This window comes from Bombus vancouverensis, chromosome 10 (assembly GCF_051014615.1).
Source record: "Bombus vancouverensis nearcticus chromosome 10, iyBomVanc1_principal, whole genome shotgun sequence".
NCBI classification, from domain to species: Eukaryota; Metazoa; Arthropoda; class Insecta; order Hymenoptera; family Apidae; genus Bombus; species Bombus vancouverensis.
In genome coordinates this window covers 13,363,680-13,380,016 of record NC_134920.1, presented here as the reverse complement: position 1 = coordinate 13,380,016, position 16,337 = coordinate 13,363,680, and the positions used below count along the sequence as shown (strand labels likewise).

The following is a 16,337-nucleotide window of genomic DNA, read 5'->3' as shown; positions in this document are numbered from 1 at the left end:
ATAACGGGACTCTGCTGTCGCGATTGTATTCATCGAATTCAAAGTCAATGCGTAGATGTTAGAAGATGGTATTCATTGTAATTGTAATCTTTCTTTATATATTTTTGCATAATACGCGTATTACGTGCATTTTTCCATATTTGTATTTTCCTGTAAACGCATGTATACAGCGTTTAGTCAATTTTCGACCAACTTACGGCAATAAGCCACCAATACTCGATATTTTTCCCTTTTCCCTCTCTGATCTTTATGCGATTAACTTTAATGGAATACGGAGAAATATGTTACAAGGAGAAAGATTTTAAAAATACGCCTGGCAGAGGAAATTCGTTACTGTATCAAAGCAAATCGAAGCTACATACGCGAAAGATGCCGTCTCCCCTTAGTTTCTTAAAATTAGATTGTTTATCGTGAATATTTTGGGGTAAACCTTAGTCTGTTAGTTTCTCGATGCATGACGGTAGGGTTCGGTTTGACAGCTTCGAATAACAGCATCGAATGTTTCATTGTGAGGCAGGAAAATCAAAGGAACCGCTAAATGCAATTCCTTTCTCCCTAGCGCATCGTTTTAGTTCTCTGAACTTGAAAATCGTTGGCCTCCGACAAAAATATCCCACTGCCGAGATACATATTTTTCGATTACAGTCTGCTGTGTGTCCTAATGCACCGTGTAAAATCTTTATTTCATATTTTAAGAGATTCTCGGCAGTAATCTTTTCCGAAATTCAATAAAATGTTCATCGCAGCAAACAACATCGTAAGAGTTATTCAAAGATAGTTATAAAGAGATACTTAAATATTTCAAGAGAGCAATAAAAATATGGTTTATCCGCGGTATCGTGTTCATCGTATCTAACATCTTCGCGACTTTTACCACACTTTCTCTTTGACTGGCTGCATTTTTTTGCATTTGTTAGATCATTGCCTATTTTACATGTATTACACGTCCAACGTGTCGCTCTTTATCTCACTTTCGTTTTAATTAACTGCTGTCTTTCTATCTTTCGTATTAAAAATACGTATAATTGGTCGTAATAACAGGATGGTCGAATGTAAAGTATACCGTCGTAAACTACACGCGATTCAAATATTCTAAATCAGAGACAAACACATAGATCTCCGTGACTTAAGTGGCAAAATACGTGTATCACTTTGGAATTATTCTAATTCCTTAAATGAATACATTTGTAACGTGTTTCCGTTGTCGAAGAAGCTTATTATACCAGACTTTTTTCTCAGAAATTCTCGATATAGAATATCTATTACGATATATAACAAATTTATTCTAACATCTTATTTCAACGTTTATCGTAACAGTGGCATTTACCTTGCCACTGTTAGTTGATCCGAGCTAGGAAAAGTACCGTAAAGAGTTTATATTTGTCCCTCCGGTACGGATATCGCGCGAATTATTGTTTCGATTACGAAATGAGTCACAAGTAAACCACAATGATTCTGTGTGTATTCTGCTGGCTATTTGTATCGTACAAAGTAAAGTGTTGGAGAGGAATAAGTCCCGTTTATTTTAATTAATTATACCGCTATGTATTCCGATTTATTACTAGGTGTCTGTATATGCTTTTTACAATTACCTCGTTTATTAATACGGATGTATAATTATATCGAATTCATCGTAGAATTTTATCGTACTGTTTATAAAAATCGTACAAGTCCAAAGTATAAGGTTATCGTTAACCTATTGTTACTCTCAACCTATTTGTTTATCTATAATGTTTTACTTTATTATAAAATATAATATTACTTAGAAAGAAAGTATAACTCGTCTGATTGTCAGTTGATGCAGCTGTATTCAATTGTGCTTACTGTAGCATCGTTGAATGTTAGATTGTAGGAGGTCAACGCACCTTGCGATTATACGAGTCATTTTCATTATACATATTTACTACTTCGTCCAGACACTATATTTGCACAATAACGTAGATAAATAATAATTCCTTGCGCGTTTTCGTCATATTACGAGATTCCTTTTCGTTGCTATCCTTTTAAGTACGTATCGATGTAAACTCATCGCTGTTAAGCCGGCACTTTTTTTAACGATGTAAATTCTCTGGTATTACGATACTTTAGTATCACGATGGAGAGCGTGTGTTCAACGAGGAACTTTATCTACGTATCTCTTTACTAGAAAACAGAATCATTTTTTCTAAAAGTGCTCTATTTTTTCTTCCGACGATATAAATCCACTGCTATCATAGGTCGTGACACAGCGAATATTGCGACACATCGGACTGAATTGCATCAATCTACATACGCGTACATTCGCCAAGTGTCTCGTGCGTTCATTAAAGCCTTAATGAACTCTTTCGCCCACCGGACACCCACTCGGACGGCCATAAGAATACGGCAGCTAGTCTGAACCGCTCTATAAACAATGTTTTCATTCGGCAGGGCCGAGCTAATTGTTTAACTGGGCAAGTTAACGCGTTTAACGATCCGGTAATTGAGCGAACTTTGCACGTCAATGTGAATACACGCTTCTTCTGATATCGTTCAACGGCATAATGCGCGAGATGACAACGTGTTAAAAGCGCGATTTACGAAATTACTTTCAATGGAAACACAAGGTGATCCGTTGGTTGTTATTATCTCGAATAACGCTGCGTTAGATATTTAGCACCTTTTTTTAAGAAATTTATCCATTGATACACGATAGGATAAAGCGAGTAGAATAACAAACGCCAGATTTTCCATACGCCAGAAAGTTCTATCGTAAAAGCAATTACAGCTCAAGCTGCATACATACTGCTCTCTTTCGGTCCATGCCACCATATCTGCTCACCAGTATTGATTACTTACACAAGCAGCCTCCATCTTGCCAGATGACGACAACTGTGTGGGGTCATTTCATAAAATCGTTTTCCTCTTTATCAACGTCTTTCCAAGCTGGGTTGTCACGCAGGTGACATACACCAAACGTGTACCGATGGAAGTTAGTATCGTCAATTGTTGAATCTTTCGATCAATCGTTGTAAAGACGAAGTTCGTTGTAAGGAATTGTCTACCGATTCTGTACAAATATACATTTTCTAAGCAACAAGCGCGATCGATTAAACTTTAGTTTGTTAGTTTCAGAATCAATTTTATTTTAATAGAAAATTCGCGAGGAGCGTTCATAAAGTGAAATGGTTTCTTCTATGTTTCTATTCCTATCGAATTACTAACACGCATTAATTAATTAAGATATTCGTATAGATGAGTTTATAATTATCGTTATTTACGAGATATCGCGTAAAAAACATTTATTTATAAACTGCTTTATATTAGATCGACATGTTTCTGATTGATTTTTATGCATGAAACGCGACAATAACTGTCGTTTGCATGTTACGAAATGCGTTATGAATTATGTAACGAATCTCTATTGCGACCAATTGTAGTTTTACGAACGACGTAGATAATTGACGACGATCGAACGATGTGCTTGCAATCTGCGTTTGCAACTAATTAATTCTTACACCGAAACTCCAGTCTTTACCTAGTGAAAGTACAACAACTTTATTTTACAATGAATATTATTTTGACTAGAGCGCGACTATACAAATTTATTATGCGAAATACTAACAAGAATTTACAGCTAAAACGTAGCAATAACACGCAACAAGTATATAAGCTTAAACATTCGGTAATTAAACTTTTTTCTTCAACGATATATCGTTTTTTGATTCTTCCAGCAGTCGTAGCGTGGCTCAAAACCTGCATAACGAATTAACGTTCAGAATCTACATAGGAAATAAAATTCTTTAAATTAAAATCTCTCCTTTAAGTATTTATTAGAGTATTAGTTTCTAAATATTTAAACAAAAATTTAAAATTAGAACTTATTTGAACAAATATTCGTTTCAGCTAATATTTACAAAATAAATATTTCGTTAATATATCTCAGTCCTTTAGTTACTCGCTAGATATTCCAATATTAATTTTTAAATCACTTAATCTTTTGATCGATCTTTTGAAACTAAACTCGAACAAACATTGAGTACGATATTCTACGCTGGCATAATTAATAAAATGATCCGCAACCATCAGTGACTCATCGTCTTTAATTCGCTCTTCTTTCCATCCTCTCATCGCGTTTGCTTAAATCGTTTGTCAACGTCGAGCGCGAAGGAACAACAACAGCCAAAGCTCTTACTAAACTTATTAGCTGAGAATCGAGAGAACTTTCCATTTTGTTTCGAATTTAGCACCTTCGCTGCCAATTAATAGTCGCGTTTTGTGACTGGTGGCGGATGTCGCGGCTGCGATGCTCGTTACGCAAAGCAACCCTGTCTCGTAAAGTGGCCAATAATAATATCAGCATAGTGTCACCCTTTGGTCCGTTCGCTCCCCTCGTGTTCGTTCCGGGCTGAGCAACTTCTGAGGCGTCTTGAGATTCTGAGAAGTCTGGATCCGGATTAGTTCTACATGGACCTAAGGGGTAGTGCTTAATATATCAGAGTCAGATGTTGGGGTGCTGCCGAAAAAGAGGATGGCCACGGTTACAGGCCTGTGGTTCGCGAGGTAAACGGGATTACGTGCACTGCAAGCTTCTAAATAGACGTCGCTAAAAGAAACGACTGGTTCTCTCCCCCTCGTCTCTTTGTGACTATGGAAAAAGATGAACAACGCTAATGACACGCTGCGGATCTCTGCGCGCAATGTGTCATTTTCAGCTTCAAATGCGTACGTTAATTTGTACCATTAGCGTCGTAGCGTGCAACGTTGTTGTTTTTCTGCGGCGTATTATTTTTAGGAGAACGAAATTTATTTCATCGAAATATACATTGTTCGTATTTAATAATTTCTGCTGTTAGCAAAGTATTTTAAACCTGAACATCTCAGAGATCGAACCGACCGATTTTTCACTTTTATCACCTAAGTACGCGATTAATTAGTTCGACTTTCAAGAAACCAATTATGTACCGACTTGCACGAGTTCATTTTCTCTGAGTAGATGACACGAATAATGGTAGATTGTAAGGTAAATTTAAAATATGTTATTTAAACGTCACCTTTTCTCTGTCTCTTTAATTTGTCGAGTCGACAAACGCGACGTCTGAATAGCTGAAATCGTGTAATTCGTTTTTCAACGTTTTATTTTCTAATCCATATTTGTCGAGTTGTTTTCGTGTAATTTACTTTGGATAATGATTAGAGCGCGTCATCGTGGAATCTACGAATTCTATTTACGTAAAAGCGAAATTAATCAGTTTGGACTCTGAGAGGTTCGTATGTGAAATTGAAATTAAATAGACGGCTTATAAATGTTGAACGAGACTTTGTCTATGAGGACCGATGCTTAAGACGAATTTCTGAGCGTGAGACGTCCCAGAAGGGAAGCGAGGTCAGATTTTCCAGACTGCACGGTGCGCGCGAATAATAGCGCAACTCTTAGAACTTGTTAAAATCCGTGACAAGCCGCTGGAGAGACATTATCCGTTAATTACTCATTTCACATTTCAACACTGGTCAGCAGGAATAGCGTTTGGATGAAATCTAAATTAAACCTTTCTGGAAATTCTGCATTTCCTTACTACTCGTATACCGTAACTCGGTTTGAAGTGGCCCGCAACTATAAATCACTGACATGTCACACATCACGCAAACAGTTTTACATCGAGCTAACCGATTCGTCAGAACGAAGAAAATTGCAATCAAAATCTGGGTCGCGTTTAATTATAACGAATCGTTCCTTAAATTCCGCCGGATGTCATACCGCGAATTTTCACACTCTCGAACGTAATTTCAGTTGTCGAAATTAACTGTTTCAGTCTTGAATTTCTATTCTTCTAATTGATTATTCTTTTAATTGATTCGTTGTTAAGGGAACTCGTATCGCCGATGAAAACTAAAAGGAATCATTTTCTTTTGTCAACTGCGAATATGATTTCCCGTGGATGTTCGGTATGAAAAGTTATCAAGAGAATGAGGGAAAAAGGAAATAAAAAGAAGTACGATTAAATATCATCCTGATCGAACAACGCGTTCGCCGGATGTGTCAAGTAATTGAAATTCTAGCCTGTTAAAATTAACGAGCTGAAATTTTAGCGGGAGATTCTTCGGACGATTGTTATGTCGTCTGATTAATAGTTTATCTATGCGCAAACCTTGTCCTTAGGATCGAATGTTTTACTTTGAAGCGATCGTCGCTCTGGAAATAGAACGCAATCTTCATCTTGATCCTTTTTAAAAGTTTCATCTAATTCGGTCTAGTTCGTACAGTCTATTTCGTATGGAATCAGGAGCCACCACGTGCCTTCGCTCCATTCTCGGCCCTATTCCAAAAATAAACCATCTTTAAGCTTCGGTGACGTACTTTCATTATCGTCTCCAGGAGTCGTAAAAGAAAGCTTCCTGTTCTTCATTTTGTATTCTCGATTTTTAAAATAACATTGCAGTTCCTTGCGTTACTCTTTTATCGGAAAATGTCAATTAACGTATATCCATGGAATTAATTTGAAATTGTATTGCGTGCATGTACAATATATGAATTAATTGGTGATTAATTGGTATTTTTGTTTCGTGTTTGTTACAGCACAAATATGCCACTGCAGGACATTACGATGAATCAAACTCTGCCGTTAATAAATGGTAAGTAGCAACTTCGAATTTCGCATTTAAATATTAAATTCTTCTTTGATCAGCGTCGAAAAGATCAGTTGAATCATTCGATTCGTTAAAAAATTACTATTTTCATTAACAAATCTAATTATTCCTAAATTATTACCTTTTAAAGAGAGATAAGTGTCTTTTCTCTGTTTTCTTCAGAATATCTTCAAAGTGTAACAAAAGTATGTAAATATATCTATACAATGTAACAGTGTACAAGCTTCGTTAAAAAAGCTTCCTAAGATTGAAGATAAAATAGAAGATTCGTTATTGGTAAGATAGCAATCAGATTTCAATTTTATGCGTAAAAATGTTTACAAGACATCGAGTGTCGTTACCGTTTGTTGAAACGAGTATGAAACTGAGATAGAAAAATTGGAGCAGCGGAACGGGGTTAGAAGGAATATTACAGACACGAAACTCTGACACCATCAACGTCAAAATACCAAATGTTAATAAAACTGTCGGTTAGAAAGAAACGAATTAATAATAGGCTCGATTAAGAATACTACGTGAAAACTCCTTATCTAATTTTACGTTTTTAATAAAACTTGCAAAAATAAGCGATCGTATCTTTAAACGAAGCGAGAAATATTTTTCGTTATCGAGGAAGAGAAATTCTGAAGAACGTACGTTATCGAGATTCAAGAGAATATGTCTTACAGCTGTTAAAAGATAAAAAAATACTGACAAACTGAAACTTGGTGCTCGTAAGATAAACTGTGCGTGGGTAGAGGAACATTATCTGCGTTTCGTATAATACGACGAATATATTTCGATTAATTTTGAAGCGACTAATAAATCGATATATCCACTTTCTTTACAACGATCACTGATAAATACATTATTACAAAATTATATACGAAAATAACGTTATTTCTGACATATCAACTTTTTCTATACGTATACGCATATTTTTATATACAGGGTGGTTGGTGGTACAAGCGGAAAGGGGGGGATTCTACGCGAAAAAAGAAGTCGAAAATATAGAATAACAATTTTTCGTTCGTGGCTTTGTTTTCGAGAAAATCGACTTTGAATTTTCGCTCGGTACGCGTGCTCTTTATCGCGTCTCGTTATAACGGATCTCACTGTACGACTTCTTTTTTCGCGTAGAATCATCCCCTTTCCGCTTGTACCACCAGCTACCAACCACCCTGTATAATGGAACTTATTTATCTATAGAAATAAAAAGTACGTATCGCGTTAATAACAAAGCTATAGATATTTTCAAATGTCTCGGTAAATGAAGCGTTAAGATCAACGAATCGGCGATTAATGACTCGTTAAAATTTTCAAACGTCTATCAATCGTCAGGATGGAACGGATACAATTTTACGGTGCGTGATCGAGGTAGGATATCGTTGCATAAGAGCCGATTACATTTATTACTTATAGTCCCGGATCGGATGAACGTATCGCGTACAGATGTCCCTGCAAATTAAGCGATTGCTCGAGCGAGAGGTCACCGATATTGGAGCGGACAATGGAACGATCAGTTACCTTCCTGTTTCCCTAGTGAAACTACCTTCATTGGCTATTTCCCTCGAGCAATTGACCCCCTGTCGACATCGGTCATAGTCGATGAACAGCTGATTGTCTCATGGAGAACGATCGTTCGTCCTAAATTCGTGTACGAAAATATACCCGTCGGTTCGAAGATCGATCTCGAAGGGAATTCCTTCTGACATGCGCGAATTACCATTTTGTTGGAATAAATATTACCGTAGATCGTAAATACCTCTTTGTCCGATCTCGCTTTAATTAGATCTTGCCCGCAAGAATTCAAATTGCATCTATCGCGATGAAAACGGGGCAACGAACCTTGTTCCACTCGGCTACTGCTATTTTACGTCCACGCAGACGCCGCGCCGCGACGCGCGCCGACGAGACGTAATCTCACGTTTACGACAGGGGTGGTCACGCCCGATGTTTCGAACGCAGCCTCTTAATTCTAACGAAATCCGTCTATTCCCCGAACAATGACGGAAACTTTGCGTGAAATTCCACCGATATGCTTCCAAACTGTTCCATAACCGATACCGAATGCTAAAATCGACGAAATACAGGGATACGCGTGTCGTTTTAAAAGACGAAAGAAAGTCTTTAGCACCAGGAACCTGTGGCCAATGGCCAAAAGTTAGCTATATCAGCCCGGTTGCTTTGTGGTATACGCATAAATTTGGCCCTTGGTAAACGAATCTGTGCCAGAACCAACCGACATCTTGGCCCGGTCCTATCCGCGATCTATACGTTTCCGTGATCCGCGATCTATAGATAAAGATCGCACGTGGCCGCACGTTCCATACGCCGCGTTGATTTTCGTTCGCGCGCGAAACATCGGCTCTTCGTTTACAACAGCTGCGCCCAGTCCGCGTTTTAAACGATGCCTCGGACCGACGCGAAATATTCGGACGTGCTAGCGAACGATTCGTACCGATAGATTCGCGACGATGGGTTCGTGGCATTATAACGAACGTGACGGTTTCTTCGCATCAATGCGAAAAATTTCAATCGAAGCCCGTTGCACGTGCGGATAAACGAGGCAACGTCGCTACGAGTGGCATTACGATTTTCTGCGTATAATCCCTCCTATTGTTCGAGCGTTTTTAGCAATTGCAAGAAATCCGATATCGCTCGCTTTTACCGAATTGGTAGTGGCCACGTTAAGGTAGTTGTGCTTATTTTAGCATTCGCGTACTAGCCGATTAGGCCCGGTATGTTACATTTCCTATCGTTTAATAGCAATCGTTCGTGCGACTACGAAAATTTCACGCTGCGTAAACGAAATGTGTAGAAACTGATAAAAAAAGAAACCGTTCGGTGCGCAAATATCTTTTACAGCCGCTATAGTTCGTTTCAAAGATCGTAAGCTAATACGATGCGTTTGCAGCGTAGTTCGTAACTTTCCCTCCGAAACAAACATGTTTGATGCATCCTAGAAAAATGTTTTTCGCGGTCTCAAATTACAGGAAGCAGTGATCCATTTATTTCGGTGGGTTCCGCGGCCAGAGAGACAGAGACAGAGTGAAAGAGAGAGAGTAGGAGAAACGTGTCGCGACTCTGTATTTATTTCTGTAACACGTTGCCCTGTGGTCCTGCGGCACGTTATTCGCCACCTTTGCGAACGATTTCCATGTTGAACGACACGATCTTGCCTCTAGATAAAACACCATGCACATCGCGGTGCATTGTCCAAGCGAACCGGTTGTTTATTTCTCCAGATGGTCGAACTCTCCTATCGTCCAAACTTTCTCCCGATGCTCGGAATGCGAAATTCGCATCGAACACCAAGCTTCGAGCGTTAGACGCGATGGTAGCCAAACTTTCCACTATTTCTGCTCGCGTATTGATTCTTCCTGATTTCCCGAGTCTTTATGTTGCGGGCGTTGTTCGATTTAATTGGTTAGCTAGGAAGGTTGTTATTAACTTTGGTTGTTCGTAGCGACTTTGATGGCGAGAAATTTGTTGAATTAGGAGTTTACGAAAATACGCGAAACTGATAGGAAATACGTTAGGTTTATTTTGCGACGAAGAGTTCGCTGAGATCTTAACGTAAAACAGAATATCGAAATCGAGACGACTGTTTTCGATCGGTATGCGTGAAATGGATTATAACGTAGATATTTGTTCCGATTAAGCTCTGTGTTGTCGCTATAGAATTGTAAATTAGATATACCAGACTTTACACTGTCAAAGAATTTACGGTACTAAAATATTAAGTTTTCTCTAATGAAGCGGATAAGTCAAGTTGTAGATAAATTCAATAAGGAAATAACTAGCTGCTCGGCCACGGCTTCGGTATTTCTTTTTACGATAATTTATGTTTGTTACCATTTAGAAGTTGAATTTCCGGAAACGCTCAAACGCGTGTTTATTTATTTCTAATGAGAAGTTTGTTTGCCAAATTCTAAATACCCATCTTTAGTGGATACACACAGAGGTACGTTCATCGTTTGGAAGAACACCTTACCCCTTCGTGGTCCCTGTGAGGGTTGAATTTCGAAAAACACTGAAACACGTGTTTGTTTGTTTCTAACGAAAAGTTCATATCTCTCGGTAACTCTTGGGACACGAGCCACGTGGTTGTCCTTTAAGAAAAATTCATCCCCGTCTTACCTCTTTAGAATACAATTGATTTTTCAAAATTCCCAGTTCTTGTCCCACGAACCACGTCATGACAGAAGTGGGCTGTTCAAATTTCACGTTTTTAGGCACAGCGGTTTGGGCTGAACGTTGACGAGTGAATCAGTCACTTTTGTATTTTATGCATACGTATGTATACAGGGTGGTTGGTAACTGGTGGTACAAGCGGAAAGGGGGTGATTCTACGCGAAAAAAGAAGTCGAGAATATAGAATAACAATTTTTCGTTCGAGTCCTTGTTTTCGAGAAAATCGACTTTGAATTTTCGCTCGGTACGCGTGCTCTTTATCGCGTCTCGTTACAACGGATCTCACTGTAGATCGTTGTCCCGATGGAAAAATTAAAAAAAAAAATTTTACTCTATATTTTTGATTTCTTTTTTCGCGTAGAATCATCCCCTTTCCGCTTGTACCGTCAGTTACCAACTACCCTGTAGATAATCAACTTTTCTGATTGTAGAAAAAGGAAACATCGTTGAAAACAAGAAACGAATACCATTTCGTATTAGAAACTAGGGAAAATGAAAGATATCTTCGTCGATTTGAAAAGTATCTCGACGATCGCGTAAAGTCGAATAAATCGATATCGAACAAATTCTCCATATGTCTTTTTAGCGATCCATAGAAATTTTCCAATAGAAAAATTCGATTCTCGATAGAAAATTCGTGATAATTTAGCACGATGGATCCAAGGTTGTTCAATTTGCCAATAATATAAGATCATAATTCATTTAAGTAGCGTTAAGCGGCACACACAGTTCGGTGAGTAATTAAATGACTAACGCGGGATACTTACGTTTCAGTTTAATTAGTCGTTTCGGAACCGCTACCACCTCCGTGTCATTTTCATTTATACTTTGACACGATTGGGATCGAGCCAGACGCCTACGTGTCTGCGAAAACCTAGTGTCTTTATGAACTAAATGATAACTCGAGCGCTGATGCTATTTTTACGTATTAAGATTAACACACACGACAGGGACGTTAAACTTTGATCGTCGATGTGCCCATTCGCGAATAAACTTTCCTCGTTGGATCGGAAATCTGGCAAATAGTACAGCAGAGACGAGAGAAATTTCGAAAATGAAAATCAACATAAACTCGCCGATAGAAAAACGTCTCGTAAGACGTTTCTGTTGTTCTATCGACGAAGCTTTAATAACCGGGCCGACCCTCGCGAATCCAATCCAATTCTATTTTCCGCTCGATTCAGGCGGCCAAGTCGATTAACAGAATTCGATATCGGTCGCAGAAGTCTCCGGTTGACACGAACACAGAAACCGCGACGACACGCGCGTTACCAAAGGTAACATAATATGTAAGTACACGGTGTCGCAATGCCGGTGGCGAGTTCGAGCGACCCGAAATAACCGCGAAGCCCGTTTCGACCTCTTCTGCTCCTAATTTCGTGATCCACGATTAATAGGCCGACGTTAACCGGCAAAATTACAATTGCGCGAGCTTACGCTCAAGACGATTTCTCGTAACTTTAATTACAGTCAGGTCGAGCAGACACACACCGAAGAGCTGGAGAGTGGCCTGCCAAAATAAAGATAGTTGAAACGTTGCTTCTGGCCTAAATGTGTCATCTATAAATACGCGAGCTCTACGTCCGGCCGACAGAGCCGAGGTTCACAGTCGATATCGTACTTGTACCGATACCTAAATCGCTGAGATTCGCCGATCGATTCCTGGAAACCTGGAATCACGACGCGGCATATGACGCGAATGCTACCGATGGTTTGCCCGGAGAGAGGTTTTAACGGACGTGCAACTTTGCTCGGGCGTTGCTGAATTTCTGTCGCGAATCGATCTCTCCGGGGGCAAATGGAACGATTGGAAAAATTTGTGATCTCGAAACGGGATAGCCTTCGAAGAAGTAGGTTTAATAGACGCAGGTTGGTGTCGTTAGCTTCTCCTTTGATCGATCGATGGTAAAGTGGGGCATGGCAGAGTCGAAGATTATTTTTTTAGTTGGTAATCTAACGATCAACCTTCTTTTTTTATTTGATGTTTTCTTTGGAAAAGAATCGACAGATACGTTTACGTTTGTACGGGGAATTGAGTTTAAATGCGAGTTAACGAAAGAGAATTCAGAAATAAAGATCGATTTGGCAACTCGCTATTCATAACACGGACGACGATTCCTCAATGGATAATTTCTAATTTTCTTTCTTTTTTCTTCGATTAAAAATTATTTTCCTCTTGCTTGGTATGCTCGTTTCACGCGAAGTGTAAACGATAGGCTCTGTTGAATTTCAAAATCGAGGGTAAAAGGAAAGCGAGTTTATCGAATACGTGATTATCGATTATTCGAAAGATTTCAACCTTGTTCAGCTAAAAGATAAAATGCAATGGAGTGGCTGAAATTGGCCTTCGTTGTTTCCAGAGATATTTACGTACGATTTAAAAAAGGTATTTTCATCGAAACGAAACTCGATCGGTCTATTTTATTTTACGAATCGATATATAAAATATCGTCCACTATCTACATATTAAGAAGCAAAATTAAATAATGCTATTATTAAACGATTAAAATAGCGCACACTGTCTTGTTCCTTTTCTAAGTTACGCTTCTTCCTAAAAACATATGTGTACATAGTAATTTCTACTCACGAGGGTAGGAGCACGTGAGCAGAGAGCACGTGACGTTCAACGCTGCACAGGAACTGCGTCGAGGGCATTTGAACTTGAGTGGAAACAGGACTCGTACTTCTAACTATAGGAGGAAATGCACGTTAGGGTTAAGATATGACGACTTCCTGTGATCGATCTAACGTATGAGCGTGAAATAGGATCTGTTTCCTCTTTGCAATTCCGTTTATACGTGTTACGTATTCCTTTTCGGTACGTAGAAGCAACGATCGTTTTTCGAAAATATATACACGGAGATGTCGAGAAGTTTGTCGCAGTTAACAGAAAAATTTAACGATCTCGGCATCGTTTACCCGTTGGATATACCGCAAATCTGCGCAAACACGCAGAATCCAGACGATATATCTTTGCCCTAAAAATGTTTGTCTTTAACGTTCCAAAATATACAGATTACGAAAGTCATTTTCGCTATTATCGAATTAATCGAAGCTCCTCCATCGTGCTCGATTCGTAGCGTAAATTAACAACGAATTTTTTCACAGCTGTCGATTCGTTGTCCCGTGCAGCTGCGGCTCGGAGAATCCTTGAAACGGTTGCCTATACGTATCGTAAGCTATACGCGATCCGATATATGCTCGGGATATAATTTTAACTGTAGGTTATTGCGATGTAAACTTTGGCGCTGCTTTGCCATTTTATCTCAGTTAGCGTTTCTACGTCGATCGCGAAAAGACCTACGAAATATCATCGGAGAACACTCAATGGTCTTTGTTCGTTTTATTTTCGCGTTTAGTTCGGCTCTGCAATAGCCGGTAAGATGTGATGTTTTACGGAAGATTTTACGTGGCATGGGATGTGGTAGGTCGCGCGTTCACGCTCCGACCACCTTCGACAACATCCAGGACAGGCCAATCCAAGTTCACGTTATGTTCGGTAAAAATCACTTTGCATGTTGCTTGCGTCTGTTTAGTATCGTTTTTACGTAATCGTTAGATCGCGAATATTCGTAACAGTATTCGTATTCTTACGAACTTTGCGAGGAGCTTCCTTTCGACTACTAAATACACGCGTGTTATAGCAGCAGAATTCTTTGTTTTGTTCGGTCCAGTTCGCTTAGTCCAGTTCGAAATTTCTCATAAACGTGATTGTATGCGTTTATAAACTTGTAATTCTTATAATTTACCGCTAATCACGATTCGCATTACGTGGTTTGAGACTGTGGGTGAACCGCTCCTGTTGATAAATTGCTATACCGCCGTATATGGCGCGTATGACGATTCCAACGCGAAATACTATTCTCTGAGCTAAATTTTTTTTCCTTCTAAATTATGGATTTTTAGCGTGTTGACGCCTCATCTGCTGCTATGTATATCGTCAGGGTGAAATTGCAATAACCGTGTGCGCGTGTGATTTTCTTGTATATAGACGAAATTAAATTACCTGGTTTATAAATCAAAGCGTTTCAAAACGCGATCCTGTTTTCTCAATTGTTGTTTTCACGTGTGATTGAACTTAACGACTTGCGAATGTTACTTCGTAGTTAAATTTATTACGTATCGTGTTCTAAGAAAGTGACGATAGGTCGAATTGATTGCGCGAATCATTTAGAGGTCGATTGGTCCGATATGTTCGACATTTTTTCAAATAGGTTAAACTTTTCGGCGAAAAATGGAAAAATCGTTTTGTCACGATGTATGGATAATAATTTGTTAAAACGACGCGTTATTTTTTCGTAATAGACGCGACATTTTTCAACGAGCAAACGTACCAAAGGAAAGGAAAACTTTATATCGAATTACGTAACACAGCGAGTTGCTCCGTCGATAACGTGACTGCTATTTTTAAAATTATCTATGCTTTTCTTAAAAAGAAGTATTTTTTCGTTTCGATTGCTTCGAACATGTACACGTATATGGTATATGTTGAACAGTTGAACATAAACCTTCATTTAACATTTTCAAACAGAAAGTAAACGTTGCTTGCGATTGAAGTTTAGCTAATACTCTATCATACGTATTAGCAAATAAATCGTTGGATGTTCATCGCCAAATGTTCTATTATTATCCTTTGTTTTCCTAGTCGAAAGAAACGTAAACCCATTTACCGATATCGAGTTACTTCTTCGTTTATTATTGCTCGTTGTGATAATCGAACATAATGTTTATGCGATCGTAGAAATTTACCGTTCTAAACGATATTGTTTGCATCTCGCTCGACCTTGAATGATTTCATCCTATCGAGAGAAAAATAAAGTCAACGGGCCTTTCAGAATGCGCTCAATGCTGGACCCCGTTTGCGCTGAATTGTGTCGCACAAAGAAAGGTCGCTAACTACCGAGCTTAATAGACCGTATTAAAGCACAAATGGCAGCGTGAATTTGAGCGCTGGTTGGTCGCTTCGTTACCAGCACCTATCGTCCAGATGCGTTATTTTCATTCGCCTTTCCTTTATGTTTCGATGATTTTCATTTCACGGCTCGGTGCTGCCAATGGCATCGTATAAGGTCACGTGCCATCGGAATGCCTTCGAATTGTCTCGTTCTCCTTCGATCGACGTCGAATGGAATTCTACCAGACTTGCCGAATATTTTCAACGAGGATTATCGAAATTTCATATCGTATTCGTATACCGACCGTAGCTGTGTGTTCGACTCGAACAGAGCGCTGTTTGTCGCAACGCTGTTTTGTCGGAATCGTTCGCGAGGTCGATACAAATTTTCGCGAGTCGTTGAACCGCGCCACAAGCGCATCGCACCTCGCCACTCTTTGTTGCAATTTTTCCCGACAACTGGCAACGAGAGAGAAGAGAAGAGGGAGGAGACACGGCCAACAACAGGGCTGATGATCGCGATAAGTCGAAAGAAAGGAAAAGGAGCACTCCAGAGGCTTGTAAAAATCCGCGTCGAACGAACATCGTGGACGACGTTTGCGAAGATCGGCCGAAAGGCTTGAGGTTGGTGACGCGCGAAGAAGATTTAAAAGAGAAGAAG

The 16,337-nt window shown here is 39.2% G+C and overlaps 1 protein-coding gene across 5 annotated transcripts in view; it reads left to right on the top strand.

Moving 5' to 3' along the window:
- The window catches only part of cnn (phosphodiesterase 4D interacting protein centrosomin), a 38,400-nt gene that overhangs the window by 4,127 nt on the left and 17,936 nt on the right, over window positions 1–16,337 (top strand). For 3 of the 5 annotated variants that reach the window (XM_033345845.2, XM_033345844.2, XM_076622010.1), the window contains exon 2: window positions 6,536–6,591. In XM_033345845.2, coding sequence (XP_033201736.2) covers window positions 6,536–6,591 — 56 coding nt within the window. Of the gene's footprint in view, window positions 1–6,535; window positions 6,592–14,047; window positions 14,282–16,337 lie in introns of those variants that run through there. The other 2 variants (XM_033345846.2, XM_076622009.1) reach the window with 2 other exon arrangements.